General features: G+C 51.0%; 1 protein-coding gene across 1 annotated transcript in view; it reads left to right on the top strand.

Moving 5' to 3' along the window:
* LOC139268363 (collagen alpha-1(XXIV) chain) overlaps nt 1-17,031 on the top strand; it is a 420,125-nt gene that overhangs the window by 389,095 nt on the left and 13,999 nt on the right. The window contains exons 51-53 of the mRNA XM_070886436.1: nt 11,374-11,409; nt 11,524-11,550; nt 14,873-14,938. Of these exons, the coding sequence (XP_070742537.1) occupies nt 11,374-11,409; nt 11,524-11,550; nt 14,873-14,938 (129 nt within the window). The remainder of the gene's footprint in view (nt 1-11,373; nt 11,410-11,523; nt 11,551-14,872; nt 14,939-17,031) is intronic.

The following is a 17,031-nucleotide window of genomic DNA, read 5'->3' as shown; positions in this document are numbered from 1 at the left end:
GGATTGTTTTAACGTGGGGTGACCGTTGCACACCAGCCACCACACGGGGCTTGACAGAGCTAGGTCTTGGTCCAGTGGCAAGGGTTAACCAGGACGACTGGAAACCAGCTCTGCTGCACGGACCCAGTGCGCACACATACCGCACAGTGTGGGCTGCCCCGGGCCCTCGGCTCTTCTGGGCCCCGTACCCTCATTCGCCGCACCTTCGCCCGCGATGCTCCAGGGTCCAATGCTCCAGCTCTATTTATACCCCCGACCTGCGGTGGTGGTCTCACAGGTCAGCCAGTGTTGTAGCTGTACTGGAACAGCTTGGCTAGAGGCGCGGCTAGTTCTGGAGCACAAGTCTTCAGCACGACAGCCGGGATATTGTCGGGGGCCCATAGCCTTTGCTGTATCCAGTGCGCTCAGCCGTTTCTTGATATCACGTGGAGTGAATCGATTTGGCTGAAGACTGGCTGCCGTGATTGTGGGGATCTCAGGAGGAGGCCGATATGGACCATCCACTCGGCACTTCTGGCTGAAGATGGTTGCAAATGCTCCAGCCTTGTCTTTTGTACTCACGTGCTGGGCTCTGCCATCATTGAGGATGGGGATATTCATGGAGCCTCCTCCTCCCGTTAGTTGTTTAATGGTCCACCACCATTCACTACTGGATGTGGCAGGACTACAGAGCTTGAAGCGAGTTAGGGTACGGGCAGCTGAGTTTTGGATGACCTCAAGTTTACGGAGGGTGAAATGTGGGAGGAAGACCAGGCAAGCAAGACTAGTCTCGAGGCAACAAAGGCACAGAGGAGTGATTCAGCATCATCATTCACAAAATGTTAGCACAGGCATCAACTTTCCAATTGCACTTTTTTTTTTAATGTATTTTTTGTCTTATTTGTTTCCTGTTGTGGAAACATTGATTCTTGATGGGGCCAGAACCTCTCAAATACCTTGTCCCAAGTGATCATTTCTCCCGGGCAAGCCTGGATTATGAGGCGAGATTACATAAACTATGCTTGTATTCCCTGGAATATCGAAGGTTAAGGGGTGATTTCGTTTAGTTATTTTTTTAGGATTTTGAAAGGAATGGATAAGGTAGATGGAGAGAAACTGTTCCCACTTGTGAGAGAATCTAGGACAGGGGGACATAACCTTAAAATCAGATCCAGGCCGCTCAGGAGAGAAGTTAGACCATTAGAACATAAGAAATAGGAGCAGGAGTAGGCCATACGGCCCCTCGAGCCTGCTCCGCCATTCAATAAGATCATGGCTGATCCGATCATGGATCAGCTCCACTTCCCCGCCCGCTCCCCATAACCCTTTACTCCCTCATCGCTCAAACATCTGTCTATCTTCGCCTTAAATATATTCAATGACCCAGCCTCCACAGCTCTCTGGGGCAGAGAATTTCACAGATTTATGACCCTCTGAGAGAAGAAATTCCTCCTCATCTCAGTTTTAAATGGGCAGCCCCTTATTCTGAGACTATGTCCCCTAGTTTTAGTTTCCCCTATGAGTGGAAATATCCTCTCTGCATCCACCTTGTCAAGCCCCCTCATAATCGTATATGTTTCGATAAGATCACCTCTCATTCTTCTGAACTCCAATGTGTATAGGCCCAACCTACTCAACCTATCTCCATAAGTCAACCCCCTCATCTCCGGAATCAACCCAGTGAACCTTCTTTGAACAGCCTCCAATGCAAGTATATCCTTCCTTAAATACAGAGACCAAAACTGTATGCAGTACTCCAGGAAACATTTATTCACACAAAGGGTGCTACTAGTGTGGAACTCTCCCACAAAAAGCAGCAGATGCTGGTTCCATTCATAATTTTAAATGAGATCAATAGATTTTTGCTCTACAATTGTATAAAAGGATATGGAGCCAAGGCAGGGAGATAGAATTCGGATAAAGACCAACCATGATCTTATTGAATGGCGAAACAGGCTCGAGGGGCTGAATGGCCTCCTCCTGTTCCTATGGTTAAAGGCTCGAGGGGCTGAATGGCCTCCTCCTGTTCCTGTGTAACAGGCTCGAGGGGCTGAATGGCCTCCTCCTGTTCCTGTGTAACAGGCTCGAGGGGCTGAATGGCCTCCTCCTGTTCCTGTGTAACAGGCTCGAGGGGCAGAATGGCCTCCTCCTGTTCCTGTGTAACTGGCTCGAGGGGCTGAATGGCCTCCTCCTGTTCCTATGGTAACAGGCTCGAGGGTCTGAATGGCCTCCTCCTGTTCCTACGGTAACAGGCTCGAGGGGTTGAATGGCCTCCTCCTGTTCCTATCTTCCCACATTTTCCGTCATTCTCCGCAGAGATGCCACACCACTTTGCCAGCATCAGTCACCAGTCCGTTGTCAGAAGTTGGATCCTTGAATGATTTCCTCTTCATTCTCCAGGCAGTAACTGTAGCCCAGACTACGATCAGAAAGTGGGCACAGATGGGAATGGAACCTGTGGCCAACTGCCCTACATGGTTTAGTTCTGCATCAGTGGTGCCTTTATCAGTAAGACCATTTGAAATGTGGCAAACCAAATATAATCCATTTATTGTGTTCGACCAAGTGCAGACTCATGCAATGTCTTTCTGCAGTAGTTACACAGACAAAGAAACACAATCGGCCCATCTTTCTCTGGTTAGGGACGCAACCCTCCTCAATTCTTTCGATCCCAACTCTACAAATTGTTACGGATAGCTCAATATAGAGTTACATCGGATATACAGCACTACCAGTCCGTGCCGGCATTTATGCTCCACTCGAGCCTCCTCCTGTCTTTCCCCACCTAAATCTATCAGCATAACCCTCTATTCCCTTCTCCCTCATATGTTTATCTAGCCTCCCCTTAAATGCATCGATACTATTCGCCTCAACCCCTCCCTGTGGCAGCGAGTTCCACATTCTTACCACTCCCTGGGTAAAGAAGTTCCTTCTGAATTCCCCATTGGATTTCTTGGTGACGATCTTATATTGATGGCCTCTAGTTTTGCTCTTCCCACAAGTGGAAACATTCTCTCTGTATTCACTCTATCAAAACCTTTCATAGTTTTAAAGACCTCAATTAGTTCACCCCTCTTTATAGGTCTCTAGTCACGCACACTGTCCTTGCTGATTCATTCTGGCACGACAAGTGTTATTGTGAACAAGACCCCCAGAAATGAGAGAGTTCCTACAAACTTCCGGACGGTCATTCCGTTTATCATCCGAACCTGCTACTAATCAATCTGAGCTCATTGTCCCGGTTCCTTACCTCAAGACTGTCTTGGGAAGCTTGTTTGACAGCGTGGGGACAAGAGGAGGTCAACAGGCACAGGTTACACGTCCGGTACTTTCAGCAAATGCTAAACAGCAACACCTGACCCGTCAAACCCCATCGCATCCTGGGAATGAACAACGTTAACCATTTCATTATTTCTAATCACAAATCCACAAGCCATTTATAAGTAAAGATACAGTTAAGAACCCCAAACATATGAGGTTAAACTAAATCCTAATCTTATGTATATCATCATCATCATCATAGGCGGTCCCTCGAACGAGGGTAACTTGCTTCCACGAGAGTTCACAGATGTTTCAATGAAGGACCTGATGTTCCAGTCTACATCCTGAAGGGTGGAAGATGCCTGTGGGTGGATTTTTTTAACGTGGGGTGACCGTTGTACACCAGCCACCACACGGGGCTTGACAGAGCGAGGTCTTGGTCCAGTGGCAAGGGTTAACCAGGACGACTGGAGACCTGCTCTGCTGCACGGACCTAGTGCGCACACATATCGCAGTGTGGGCTGGACCCGTGCTGCCCCTGGGCCCTCGCCTCTCCTGGGCCCCGTACCCTCATTTGCCGCACCTTGGCCCACAATGTTCCAGAGCCCGGCGCTCCAGCTCTATTTATAGCCCCGACCTGCGGTGATGTTCTCACAGATCGGGGAGGCCCACAATGTATATATGCACAACATGACAAGGGTATCTTACATTGCCACTGGGTGTGGGCAAGGGAGGGGGTTTGTTACAGTATATCGGTGCAACATTACAACAGCAACTACACTTCAAAAAGTACTTTATTGGCTGTAAAGCGCTTTGGGGGGGCCTGTCCAGTGGTCATGACAGGCGCTATATAAATGCAAGTCTTTCTTTAAATAGAGCCAGTGGTGTTTCCATTGATGGAAGAAGGTCGAAATATGATTCAGGTTTACTGCTTGGCAAAGTTACAGAGTATTTACAGCCCAGGAACAGCCCACTGGGCCCAGCGCTCCGTGCCGGGGTTTATGCCCCACCGCTCCGTGCCGGGGTTTATGCCCCACCGCTCCGTGCCGGGGTTTATGCCCCACCGCTCCGTGCCGGGGCTTATGCCCCACCGCTCCGTGCCGGGGTTTATGTCCCACCGCTCCGTGCCGGGGTTTATGTCCCACCGCTCCGTGCCTGGGGTTTATGCTTCACACCAGCCCCCTCCCACCCCTCTCCATCTCACCCTATCCCCATATCCTTCTATTCCTTTCTCCCCCATGTGTTTATCCAGCTTCACCTTAAATACATCGATACTATTCACCTCAACCCCTCCCTGTGGCAGCGTTTTATTTGAAGAATAAGCAAAGTATTCTGCCGGCTTAGTATGTTCCTGCAGATTTACTCGACTGTGTTCCTGCAGAGAATGTTATACCGAGGATGTTATAAACTAGAGTTACATTATATGACAAAAAGCAGATGGGAGATTCAAACACATCAAAGGAAATCCACTGCGAACGGGACGAAGGCTTTCAACTGTTTATAAAATATTACTGACCTCTGCTTGAGGAAAAAATCAGGGGTCGCACAAACAGTAACATTCAGTTCTTTTCAAAAAAAAAGTTATATCAAACTTTTAGTCAGTCGCTGTAGTCTCACACGGGTAAGTTTTACAATCATAGGCCGTGCGGCCCATCAAGCCTATGTGGCTTTCTGCAAGAGCACTTCAGCCAATCCCACGCCCCCACTCCCCCCACCCATCTCCCACTCCCCCCCTTCCCCCACTCCCCCCCTTCCCCCGCTACCCCCCTTCCCCCACTCCCCCTTCCCCCCTTGCTTCCCTCACTCCTCCTACCCTTTCCCCACTTCTTCCACTCCTCCCCTTCCCCCATTCCCCCATTCCCCCCCCTTCCCCCTTCTCCCACTCCCCCCTTTCCCCACTCCTCCCCTTCCCCCACTCCTCCCCACTCCTCCCCTTCCCCCACTCCTCCCCTTACCCCACTCCTCCCCTTCCCCCACTCCCCCCCTTCCCCCACTCCCCCCTTCCCCCACTCCCCCCCTTCCCCCACTCCCCCCCTTCCCCCACTCCCCCTACCCTTTCCCCACTTCCTCCACTCCCCCCTTCCCCCACTCTCCCCCTTCCCCCACTCCCCCCCTTCCCCCACTCCTCCCCTTACCCCACTCCTCCCCTTCCCCCACTCCCCCCTTCCCCCACTCCCCCCCTTCCCCCACTCCCTCTACCCTTTCCCCACTTCCTCCACTCCCCCCTTCCCCCACTCTCCCCCTTCCCCCACTCTCTCCCCCCCTTCCCCCACTCCCCCCCCTTCCCCCCCTCCCCCCCACCCTTTCCCCGTAGATCTGCAATTTGTTTCTTTAGTGGAATTATTTTAGATATGATTATAAGAACATACTAGCCTGATCCCTGGGATGAGAGGGTTGTGCTATAACAACATAAAAACATAAGAAATAGGAGCCCCTCGAGCCTGCTCCGCCATTCAATAAGATCATGGCTGATCCGATCATAGACTCAGGTCCACTTCCCCGCCCGCTCCCCATAACCCTTTATCCCCTTATTGGTTAAGAAACTGTCTATCTCTGTCTTAAATATATTCAATGTCCCAGCTTCCACAGCTCTCTGAGGCAATGAATTCCACAGATTTACAACCCTCTGAGAGAAGAAATTTCTCCTCATCTCAGTTTTAAATGGGCGGCCCCTTATTCTGTGATTATGCCCCCTAGTTCTAATCTCCCCCCTCAGTGGAAACATCCTCTCTGTGCAGAGATTGAGTAGAATGGGCCTATACTCTGTGGAGTTTAGTTGAATGAGAGGTGATCTCACTGAAACGTACAAAGGGGGAGGGAGAAATTCGGCTGCTTTCTGCTTCCCGTTAGTGCCTGGGGGGTGGGGCCTAAGGGGTTAGCAACTGGACGCGGTGAATTCAGCGGTGCCCGCGAACTTCAGTACCGGTTTAGCGCTGGCACTAACCCTTACCGCCTGGGCCTCCAGCGCCTCGCAGATCGTGACGTCATAAAGTGCGCAACTTCCCGTTACCGCTCCGGGTGTGAACAACGGCAGGAAGAGCAGCCGTTGTCACCTTGGCTGGTCGCTTGGAGAGTGCAAATTAAAGGGAATGGTTTTCAGGTAGGCCAAACTTTATACTTTGCAACAGTCTGATGCCTGCTGAAAGTGTTCATGCTTCATTGCTGCAAGGTGTCCAAGCCTTCCACTCTCTTGAGAGTGTTTGGGGCTGTAATGGCAGTCCCACAGGTTGCCTTGCAATACAGAACTGACGATGAGAAGGTTGTGCACCATCATTGGCCCTTCACTTTAAGTGAGGGAAGCAGCCTTTGATGCCGGTAGCATTGCGCTGCACATTGTTCAGCGCTCTGCCGCTACCCGGAGAGAAGAGGTTGCGCTTGATTTAGCACTCCACTTCCCTCTTGGAGTGCTGAAGCTGAATTTCCCAGGAGCAGAAATCATTAGCACTTGGCGCCACCTTATCTACTTTTCAAAAAGCTAGCGCTCCAAACCAAAATTTCTCACCTTATCACCAGCAGTCCCTCGGAATCGAGGAAGACTTGCTTCCACTCTTAAAATCAGTCCTTAGGTGGCTGAACAGTCCAATACGAGAACCACGGTCCCTGTCACAGGTGGGACAGACAGTGGTTGAGGGAAGGGGAGGGTGGGACTGGTTTGCCGCACGCTCCTTCCGCTACCTGTGCTTGCTCTCGGCGACGAGACTCGAGGTGCTCAGCGCCCTCCCGGATGCTCTTCCTCCACTTAGGGCGGACTGGTCTTTGGCCAGGGACTCCCAGGTGTCGGTGGGGATGTTGCACTTTATCAGGGAGGCTTTGAGGGTGGTCCCTTGTAACGTTTCCTCTGCCCACCTTTGGCTTCTTACTGGGATTGACAGAGTAGATGCAGGGAGGATGTTTCCCCCGGGCTGGGGAGTCTAGAACCAGGGTCATAGTCTCAGGATAAGGGGCCGGCCATTTTGGACTGAGATGAGGAGGAATTTCTTCATAAGAACATAAGAAATAGGAGCAGGAGTCGGCCATTTGGCCCCTCGAGCCTGCTCCGCCATTCAATACGATCAAGTGTGGCCTCACCAATACCCTGTACAGTTGTAGCAGGACTTCTCTGCTTTTATACTCTATCCCCCTTGCAATAAAGGCCAACATTCCATTGGCCTTCCTGATTACTTGCTGTACCTGCATACTAACTTTTTGTGTTTCATGCACAAGGACCCCCAGGTCCCTCTGTACTGCAGCACTTCACAATTTTTCTTCATTTAAATTATAATTTGCTTTTCTATTTTTTCTGCCAAAGTGGATAACCTCACACTTTCCCACATTATACTCCATCTGCCAAATGTTTGCCCACTCACTTAGCCTGGCTATATCCCTTTGCAGATTTGTTGTGTCCTCCTCACAATTCACTCAGAGGGTGGTGAATCTTTCGAATTTTTAACGCCAAAATGCTGTGGAGGCTCAATCGTTGAGTATATTCAAGGCTGAGATTGTGAGATTTTTGGACTCGAGGGGAATCGAGGGATATGGGGATCGGGCGGGAAAGTGGAGTTAAGGTCAAAGATCAGCCATGATCTTATTAAATGGCGGAGCAGGCTCGAAGGGCCGAATGGCCGAGTCCTACTCATAATTCTTATGTTCTCATATCACACTTTTAGTCAGAGTCTGTCTAGTCCAGCAGGGCCATGTTTGCGTGGAAGTATTTTAGATATGATTAGCAGACAACTGCAGAGAATGGTCAGGGAAGGGGAGGGTCCAGTTTTCAGTACACCCTGTGGCGGGCTTGTTACAGACTGGGTGAAGGGTGGATTTAAATGACATGGCACAGAGGTACGATTTCTGTTTGTATTGCACCAAAAAGATAATGTGAGTTGATTTCCTGTGGCATTGCTCATTGAAAGAATAAAAAGGATTTGCATTTATATAGCACCTTTCACGACCACCGGAAGTGCCGAAGTACTTTCTGGCCGATGGCGTGTTTTCTGCAGTGTAGTCACTGTTTTAAACATGATGGCTATGCCACAAACAGCAATGTGACAATGACCAGATAATCTGTGTTAGTGATGTTCAACTTGATAAATATTGGCCCAGGACACCAGGTATGCCTCCCCTGCTCTTCTTCGAAATAGTGCCATGGGATCTTTTACGCCCACCTGAGAGGGCAGATGGGGCCTCGGTTTAACGTCTCCTCTGAAAGACAGCACCTCCGACAGTGTAGCACTCCCTCAGTACTGCCCCTCCGACAGTTCAGCACTCCCTCAGTACTGCACCTCCGACAGTGTAGCACTCCCTCAGTACTGCCCCTCCGACAGTTCAGCACTCCCTCAGTACTGCCCCTCCGACAGTGCAGCACTCCCTCAGTACTGCCCCTCCGACAGTGCAGCACTCCCTCAGTACTGTCCCTCCGACAGTGCAGCACTCCCTCAGTACTGTCCCTCCGACAGTGCAGCACTCCCTCAGTACTGCCTCTCCGACAGTGCAGCACTCCCTCAGTACTGTCCCTCCGACAGTGCAGCACTCCCTCAGTACTGCCCCTCCGACAGTGCAGCACGCCCTCAGTACTGTCCCTCCGACAGTGCAGCACTCCCTCAGTACTGTCCCTCCGACAGTGCGGCACTCCCTCAGTACTGCCCCTCCGACAGTTCAGCACTCCCTCAGTACTGCCCCTCCGACAGTGCAGCACTCCCTCAGTACTGCCCCTCCGACAGTTCAGCACTCCCTCAGTACTGCCCCTCCGACAGTGCGGCGCTCCCTCAGTACTGAACCTCCGACAGTTCAGCACTCCCTCAGTACTGCCCCTCCGACAGTTCAGCACTCCCTCAGTACTGCCCCTCCGACAGTGCGGCGCTCCCTCTGTACTGAACCTCCGACAGTGCGGCGCTCCTTCAGTACTGTCCCTCCGACAGTGCGGCGCTCCCTCAGTACTGCCCCTCCGACAGTGCGGCGCTCCCTCAGTACTGTCCCTCCGACAGTGCGGCGCTCCCTCAGTACTGCACTGGAGTGTCAGCCTAGATTAGGTAGTCAAATCTCTGGAGTGGGACTTGAACCCACAACCTTCACATTCAGAGGTGAGAGTGCTGCCCACTGAGCACAGCAGACACGTTGTGGATAGGTAGAGAGGATATGCTATTTTAGAACAGGAAGTGTGTGGGGGGGGGGGGTTATACCATGAAACCTACGGTGTATTATAACGGCCACTGGTTTGTGGTGGCTGAAAAAGACAAGTTCCATTTTTATTTTATGTTATGTTGGGAAGTGGAGTTGAGGCCAAGATCAGATCAGCCATGATCTTAGTGAATGGCCAAATGACCTACTCCTGCTCCTATTTCTTATGTTCTTATGATTTCCGCTGGTGCTTTGAAGACTGAGTCCATTCTCCATTCTTCAGAGTAATGAGCTTTGGAACATTTGAGATAAACTGTTGCATAAACACAAATTCTTTCTAGCAAAGCGAGAGTTGGATGTAATCCTCGATTCTGGAGATTCTGTGCCAGAAACAAGAACCTTCATGTATCTAAGTTTTGATATATTTATGTCTTTCCTTGAGCTGCAAAATGCAAATATTCCACTGTACCATTGCAAATGTTTCCTGTCAGGACAGGATTTCTGCACAAACGTTGCTGATTGGGGTGATACACATTTTTATCATCCCTACCCCACGATAGCAGCTGAATGCAAATGACTTAAGGTACAGCTGAAGAGAATACCGATTAACTAAATAATGTGGCATTGTGGTAATGTTACTGAACTAGTGATCCCGAGGCCTGAGCTGATGATCTGGAGACATGAGTTCAGAATCCCAGCAGCTGAGAATTTAAATTCAATTAAATAAAAAGTTAGTATCACTGGTGACCATGAAACTACTGGATTGTCTTAAAAACTCATCGGGTTCACTAATGCCCTTCAGGGAAGGAAATCTGCCGCCCTTACCCGGTCTGGCCGATATGTGACTCCAGACCCACAGCAATGTGGTTAACTCTTCACTGCCCTCTGGCCCAGCGAGACACTCAGTTGTATTCAAGAAGGCGGCTCACCACCACCTTCTCAAGGGGCGATTAGAAACATAGAAAATAGGTGCAGGAGTAGGCCATTCGGCCCTTCAAACCTGCACCACCATTCAATAAAATCATGGCTGATCATTCACCTCAGTAACCCCTTTCCTGCTTTCTCTCCATACCCCTTGATCCCTTTAACCGTAAGGGCGATTAGGGATGGGCAATAAATGCTGGCTTTGCCAGCGATGCCCACATCCTGAGTCTGAATTTTTTTTAACTAACTAGAGGTCATAAGTATACGATAGCCACTAATAAATCCAATTCAGAAGAAACTTCTTTACCCAGAGAGGGGTGAGAATGTGGAACTCGCTGCCACAGGGAGGGGTTGAGGTGAATAGTATCGATGTATTTAAGGGGAAGCTGGATAAACGCATGATGGAGAAAGGAATAGAAGGATATGGGGATAGGGTGAGATGGAGAGGGGTGGGAGGGGGCTGGTGTGGAGCATAAACCGCGGCACGGAGCGGTGGGGCATAAACCCCGGCACGGAGCGGTGGGGCATAAACCCCGGCACGGAGCGGTGGGGCATAAACCCCGGCACGGAGCGGTGGGGCATAAACCCCGGCACGGAGCGGTGGGGCATAAACCCCGGCACGGAGCGGTGGGGCATAAACCCCGGCACGGTGCGGTGGGGCATAAACCCCGGCACGGAGCGGTGGGGCATAAACCCCGGCACGGAGCGGTGGAGCATAAACCCCGGCACGGAGCGGTGGGGCATAAACCCCGGCACGGAGCGGTGGGACATAAACCCCGGCACGGAGCGGTGGGGCATAAACCCCGGCACGGAGCGGTAGGGCATAAACCGCGGCACGGAGCGGTGGGGCATAAACCCCGGCACGGAGCGGTGGGGCATAAACCCCGGCACGGAGCGGTGGGGCATAAACCCCGGCACGGAGCGGTGGGGCATAAACCCCGGCACGGAGCGGTGGGGCATAAACCCCGGCACGGAGCGGTGGGGCATAAACCCCGGCACGGAGCGGTGGGCCCGATGGTCTGTTCCTGTGTGATTCAATGTAAAAGAAGTAATTAAAGAAATGAGAGCATTTTGTTTAGTTCTGGAATGATTTGTGATGTTCTCATTGTTTGCTAGGGACCTGAAGGACCTCGAGGCCAGGCTGGGCCACCAGTGAGTAGATCTCTTTTCGTTTAACTTTGTCAAAGTGTTCAATGCTTTATTTATTTTTTAAGCCGCTTTACATTGAAATGAATGTCTGCTATAATCCTGACTGTTTCACTCTAGGGTCCTCCTGGTTCTCCTGGCCCACTGGTAAGCACACTTCAACTCTCCTTGCTTTTTTGGCTGTTACAGTCGCACTGTTGCCTCATTTTAAACTTGCGTCTTGAAAGCCCGTCTTCACTCTTCAAAAAATTAAATCAATGGCCCAGAACCTGGGGTCAGCAGCCAAGCGAAGGCATCAGCGGCTGGCCCCGAATTTCGCTCCGCACGAGGGTCTCGCCATCCCTGCGTCGAGAACTCCTGGTTTTCCGACCTTGAATTCAATTTGACGGAACTCAATGGGGATCCCCGAGTGCGAACCGCTGTGACGGCAAACCGGCTGTCTCAGCAGCCAATCAAAATGCTCACAGACAGCGAACAAGGAAGTGAGCAAGCTCCTAAAATTCTAGCTTTTTACAATAGCTCGAAGGAGCAAAACAAAGATTGTGGCTCTCACGTCGGGAAAAGGCACACCTAAAATAAAGATTTTTTTATTAAAAAGTAGAAAAACATTTTGAAAATTTCTTTAAAATGTTATTTTTTCCTTAAGATGAACAAATTTGACACGGCACAAAACGAACATTAGTTTTCCAGGCCGTTATCATTTGTTTAGCAGTCAATACGCTGTTAAATCCCCAGTCACACCCCATGCCTTTGGGCCCAACTTTCAATGGAGAATTTAACAGCGGCATTACTGGTTAGGCCACAGCTGGAGTACTGCGTCACTGCATTACAGGAAAGATGTGATTGCACTGGAGAGGATACAGAGGAGATTTACGAGGATTTTGCCTGGACTGGAGAATTTTGGCTATGAGGAAAGATTGGATAGGCTGGGGTTGTTTTCCTTGGAACAGAGGAGGCTGAGGGGAGATCTGATTGAGGTGTATAAAATTATGAGGGGCCTGGATAGAGTGGATAGGAAGGACCTATTTCCCTTAGTAGAGGGATCAAAAACCAGGGGGCATAGATTTAAAGTAATTGGGGGGAGGTGTAGAGGGGATTTGTGGGGAAATGTCTTCACCCAGAGGGTGGTGGGGGTCTGGAACTCACTGCCTGAAAGGGTGGTAGAGGCAGAAACCCTCACCACATTTAAAAAGTACTTGGATGTGCACCTGAAGTGTCGTAACCTACAGGGCTACGGACCGAGAGCTGGAAAGTGGGATTAGGCTGGGTAGCTCTTGGTCGGCCGGCACGGACAGGATGGGCCGAATGGCCTCGTTCCGTGCTGTAAATTCCTGTGGTTCTATGATTATTGCCTTCGTTTGTTTCCATGGTTTACGACATTGACAGATCACAACTTAGGGAGTTCCTCACGTGGCTACACGTGCGCCAGATCTCGGAGGTGCAGTCGGTTTGACAGGCCGTATGAACTCAAACGCCGAGAGTATTCTGAGAGTGTAGACAGTCATACTGACCGCAAATTCAAGCTCTTTGAATTTCCTCAAGGTCAGGGCCGGTTAAAATGTCACACCATGGATGGTCGCGGATTTTAACCGTAGACAACCATTCCCAATTACAGCCCGTGAGGGAAACAGCCAACGTATTTTCCAGTCACTGTTTGGTCCACATTCCTGGATGATTGACTGAAATCCGACAGTAACAGAGTCTTTGAAGTGTCGCAGGTGCGGTGTTGAGCAAGAAATAACTTGTCAACTCTCGGTATTTTCAGCATCATACGCATACATTAAAATCACACAAATCGCAGTTTTGAATAAAACCCTTATGTTTAGATGCAGGGAGGATGTTTCCCCCGGGCTGGGGAGTCTAGAACCAGGGGTCGGCCATTTAGGACTGAGATGAGGAGAAATTTCTTCACTCAGAGGGTGGTGAATCTTTGGAACTATCTACCCCAGAGGGCTGTGGAGGCTCAGTCGTTGAGTATATTCAAGACAGAGATCGATAGATTTTTGGACTCGAGGGGTATCAAGGGATATGGGGATCGGGGGGAAAGTGGAGTTGAGGTGGAAGATCAGCCATGATCTTATTGAATGGCGGAGCAGGCTCGAGGGGCCGAATGGCCGACTCTGCTCCTAATCCTTATGTTGTTATCTTCTTACATGGGATGTAAGAGACCTGTATTAAATGAGTGCAGGCAGTGTCGAGTGGGCCTGGTGTATGGACTAAAACCCCCCTCAATTTCCACTAAATTGCCCAACTCACTCGGAGACCTACTGAAAGGCTGGAGTAGATTAAGGAAAAAGCTTACATTGATGCAAATGTTTTTATATAGAGTTACATAGAATGTACAGCCCGGAAACAGGCCATTGGGCCCAACCGGTCCGTGCCGGGGTTTATGCTCCACACCAGCCTTCTGAGATATGGAGGGGTGTAGGGGGGAGGGGGGGTTATAGAGATAGGGAGGGTGTAGGGAGGGAGGGGGTTACAGAGATAGGGAGGGGTGTGGGGGGGGAGGGGTTACAGAGATAGGGAGGGGTGTAGGGGGGGGAGGGGTTACAGAGATAGGGAGGGGTGTGGGGGGGGGAGGGGTTACAGAGATAGGGAGGCGTGTAGGGTGAGAGGAGATTACAGAGATAGGGAGGGGTGTGGGGGGGAGGGGGTTACAGAGATATGGAGGGGTGTAGGGTGGGAGGGGGGGTTACAGAGATAGGGAGGGGTGTAGGGGGGAGGGGGTCACAGAGATAGGGAGGGTGTAGGGTGGGAGGGGGTTACAGGGATAGGGAGGGGTGTAGGGTGGGAGAGGTTACAGAGATAGGGAGGGGTGTGGGGGGAAGGGGGTTTCAGGGATAGGGAGGGGTGTAGGGGGGAGGGGCTTACATAGATAGGGAGGGATGTGGGGGGAAGGGGGTTATAGGGAGGGGTGTAGGAAGGAGGGGGTCACAGAGATAGGGAGTGGTGTAGGGTGGGAGGGGTTTACAGGGATAGGGAGGGAGGCGGTTACAGGGATAGGGATGGGTGTAGAGTGGGAGGGGGTTGCAGGGATAGGGAGGGGTGTAGGGGGAGGGGGTTACAGGGATAAGGAGGGTTACAGGGATAGGGAGGGGTGTAGGGGGGAGGGGGTTACAGAGATAGGGAGGGGAGATTTGAACACAATAAACGCAGACTATTTAAAGCAATTTCAAAAGGGTTTCATAACTCAATGAATACCAAATTCCATTTATTAGGATTTGTAAGTGAGTATCATATATTGAGGCTGAAACCCATTGTCAAGGCAGAGTATTGTCAAGGCAGAGTACTAAGTATGGTAGACCTGGCCTGTAAGTGCTTGATGTTGACACTGGATGTTTGTGATGGGTGATGTCCCAGTCCACAGAACCTACACCAGTCAATCTTGTTGAGCAGAAAATACATCAAACAGCTGCTCTTCTCTGACGGTTTCCATCGCTTTCTTTGTCACTTGCTGTTTCTTGTATAGAGGTACGTGGACATCAGCGCAGCTATTCAAGCCCTGATTGCATCCAACGAAGCCATCCAGTTTGAGGTAATCATTTGATTTAGTCTTTGTCTTCAATAAAGCAGCTTCATACTTAAAAAATCAAGAACGTGTATTTATATAGCGCCTTCAACGCAGTAAAACGTCCCAAAGCGTTTCACAGGAGCGTTACCAAACAAACTTTGACACCAAGCCGCATAAGGAGATATTGAGACAGGCGACCAAAAGCTCGGTCAAAGAAGGTCGGTTTGAACGAGTGTCTTAAAGCAAGAGAGAGAGGCGGAGAGGTTTAGGGAGGGAGTTCCAGAGCTTGGGGCCCAGGCAGCTGGAGGCACGACCAACGATGGTGGAGCGATTATAATCAGGGGTGCTCAAGAGGCCAGAATTGGAAGCGCGCAGAGATCTCGGAGCGATGTACGGCTGGAGGAGCTTACAGAGATAGGGAGGGATATGGTACAATAAACCCAGATTATTGAAAGAAATTTCAAAAGGGCCGCTTAACTCAATGAAATACCAAATTCCATTTTCTGCACGTGTTTCAGACTTATTTAGTACATCAGTGATCTCAGTGTGTAGCTTGAAGGGACCGAGCACATAACTCTAGGCTGACACTCCCTGTGCAGTACTGAGGGAGTGCTGCACTGTCGGAGGGGCAGTACTGAGGGACTGCCGCACTGTCGGAGGGGAAGTACTGAGGTAGTGCCGCACTGTCGGAGGGGCAGTACTGAGGTAGTGCCGCACTGTCGGAGGGGCAGTACTGAGGGAGCGCCGCACTGTCGGAGGGCAGTACTGAGGGAGCACCGCACTGTCGGAGGGACAGTACTGAGGGAGTGCTGCACTGTCGGAGGGGCAGTACTGAGGGAGCGCCATACTGTCGGAGGGGCAGTACTGAGGAAGCGCCGCACTGTCAGAGGGCAGTACTGAGGGAGCGCTGCACTGTCGGAGGGACAGTACTGAGGGAGTGCTGCACTGTCGGAGGGGCAGTACTGAGGGAGCGCCGCACTGTCGGAGGGGCAGTACTGAGGGAGTGCTGCACTGTCGGAGGGCAGTACTGAGGGAGCACTGCACTGTCGGAGGGGCAGTACTGAGGGAGCGCCGCACTGTCGGAGGGGCAGTACTGAGGGAGCGCCGCACTGTTGGAGGGGCAGTACTGAGGGAGCGCTGCACTGTCGGAGGTGCCATCTTTCAGATGAGACATTAAACTGCTCTCTCAGGTGGATGTATTTCGAAGAAGAGCAGGGGAACTATCCCTGGTGTCCTGGTCCAATATTTATCCCTCAATCAACATAACAAAAACAGATTATCTGATCATTATCACATTGCTGTGTGTGGGAGCTTGCTGTGCGCAAGTAGGCTGCCACTTTTCCCACATTACAACAGTGACTACACTCTAAAATACTTCATTGGCTGTAAAGCGCTTTGAGATGTCCGGTGGTCGTGAAAGGCGCTATATAAATGTAAGTCTTTCTTTTAAATAGTGCTTGCTGTGTAAACTAGTCAGTGTTTAACATCTAGATTTGCTAGATGACTTAATGCTATAGTTACAACACACTAAAAACCTATAAAGACCAGCAAAAATCTTTCGTCTGAATATATTGAAGTCTACACTGCACCCCTGGCATTTAAACCTTATTATACTTTGAGGTTTATGATGCATTGGGATTTGCTAATGATGTGATTCCAACGTCTGTTTGTGGAAGCTGATAATATCACACGCAGGCAATTCCACCGTAAGTGAGGATATTATCACTGCTATACTGCACAGCAGCGCTCACATGTTACACAGAATTACAGAGTGTGTACAGCCCAGGAACAAGCCATTGGACCCACCGCTCCGTGCCGGGGTTTGTGCCCCACCGCTCCGTGGCGGGGTTTGTGCCCCACCGCTCCGTGCCGGGGTTTATGTCCCACCGCTCCGTGCCGGGGTTTATGTCCCACCGCTCCGTGCCGGGGTTTATGCCCCACCGCTCCGTGCCGGGGTTTATGTCCCACCGCTCCGTGCCGGGGTTTGTGCCCCACCGCTCCGTGCCGGGGTTTATGCCCCACCGCTCCGTGCCGGGGTTTAATGCCCCACCGCTCCGTGCCGGGGTTTATGCCCCACCGCTCCGTGCCGGGGTTTATGCCCCACCGCTCCGTGCCGG

This window comes from Pristiophorus japonicus, chromosome 8 (assembly GCF_044704955.1).
Source record: "Pristiophorus japonicus isolate sPriJap1 chromosome 8, sPriJap1.hap1, whole genome shotgun sequence".
NCBI classification, from domain to species: domain Eukaryota; kingdom Metazoa; phylum Chordata; class Chondrichthyes; family Pristiophoridae; genus Pristiophorus; species Pristiophorus japonicus.
The sequence above is the reverse complement of the archived record's forward strand: the minus strand, read 5'-3'. Positions and strand labels throughout refer to the sequence as shown.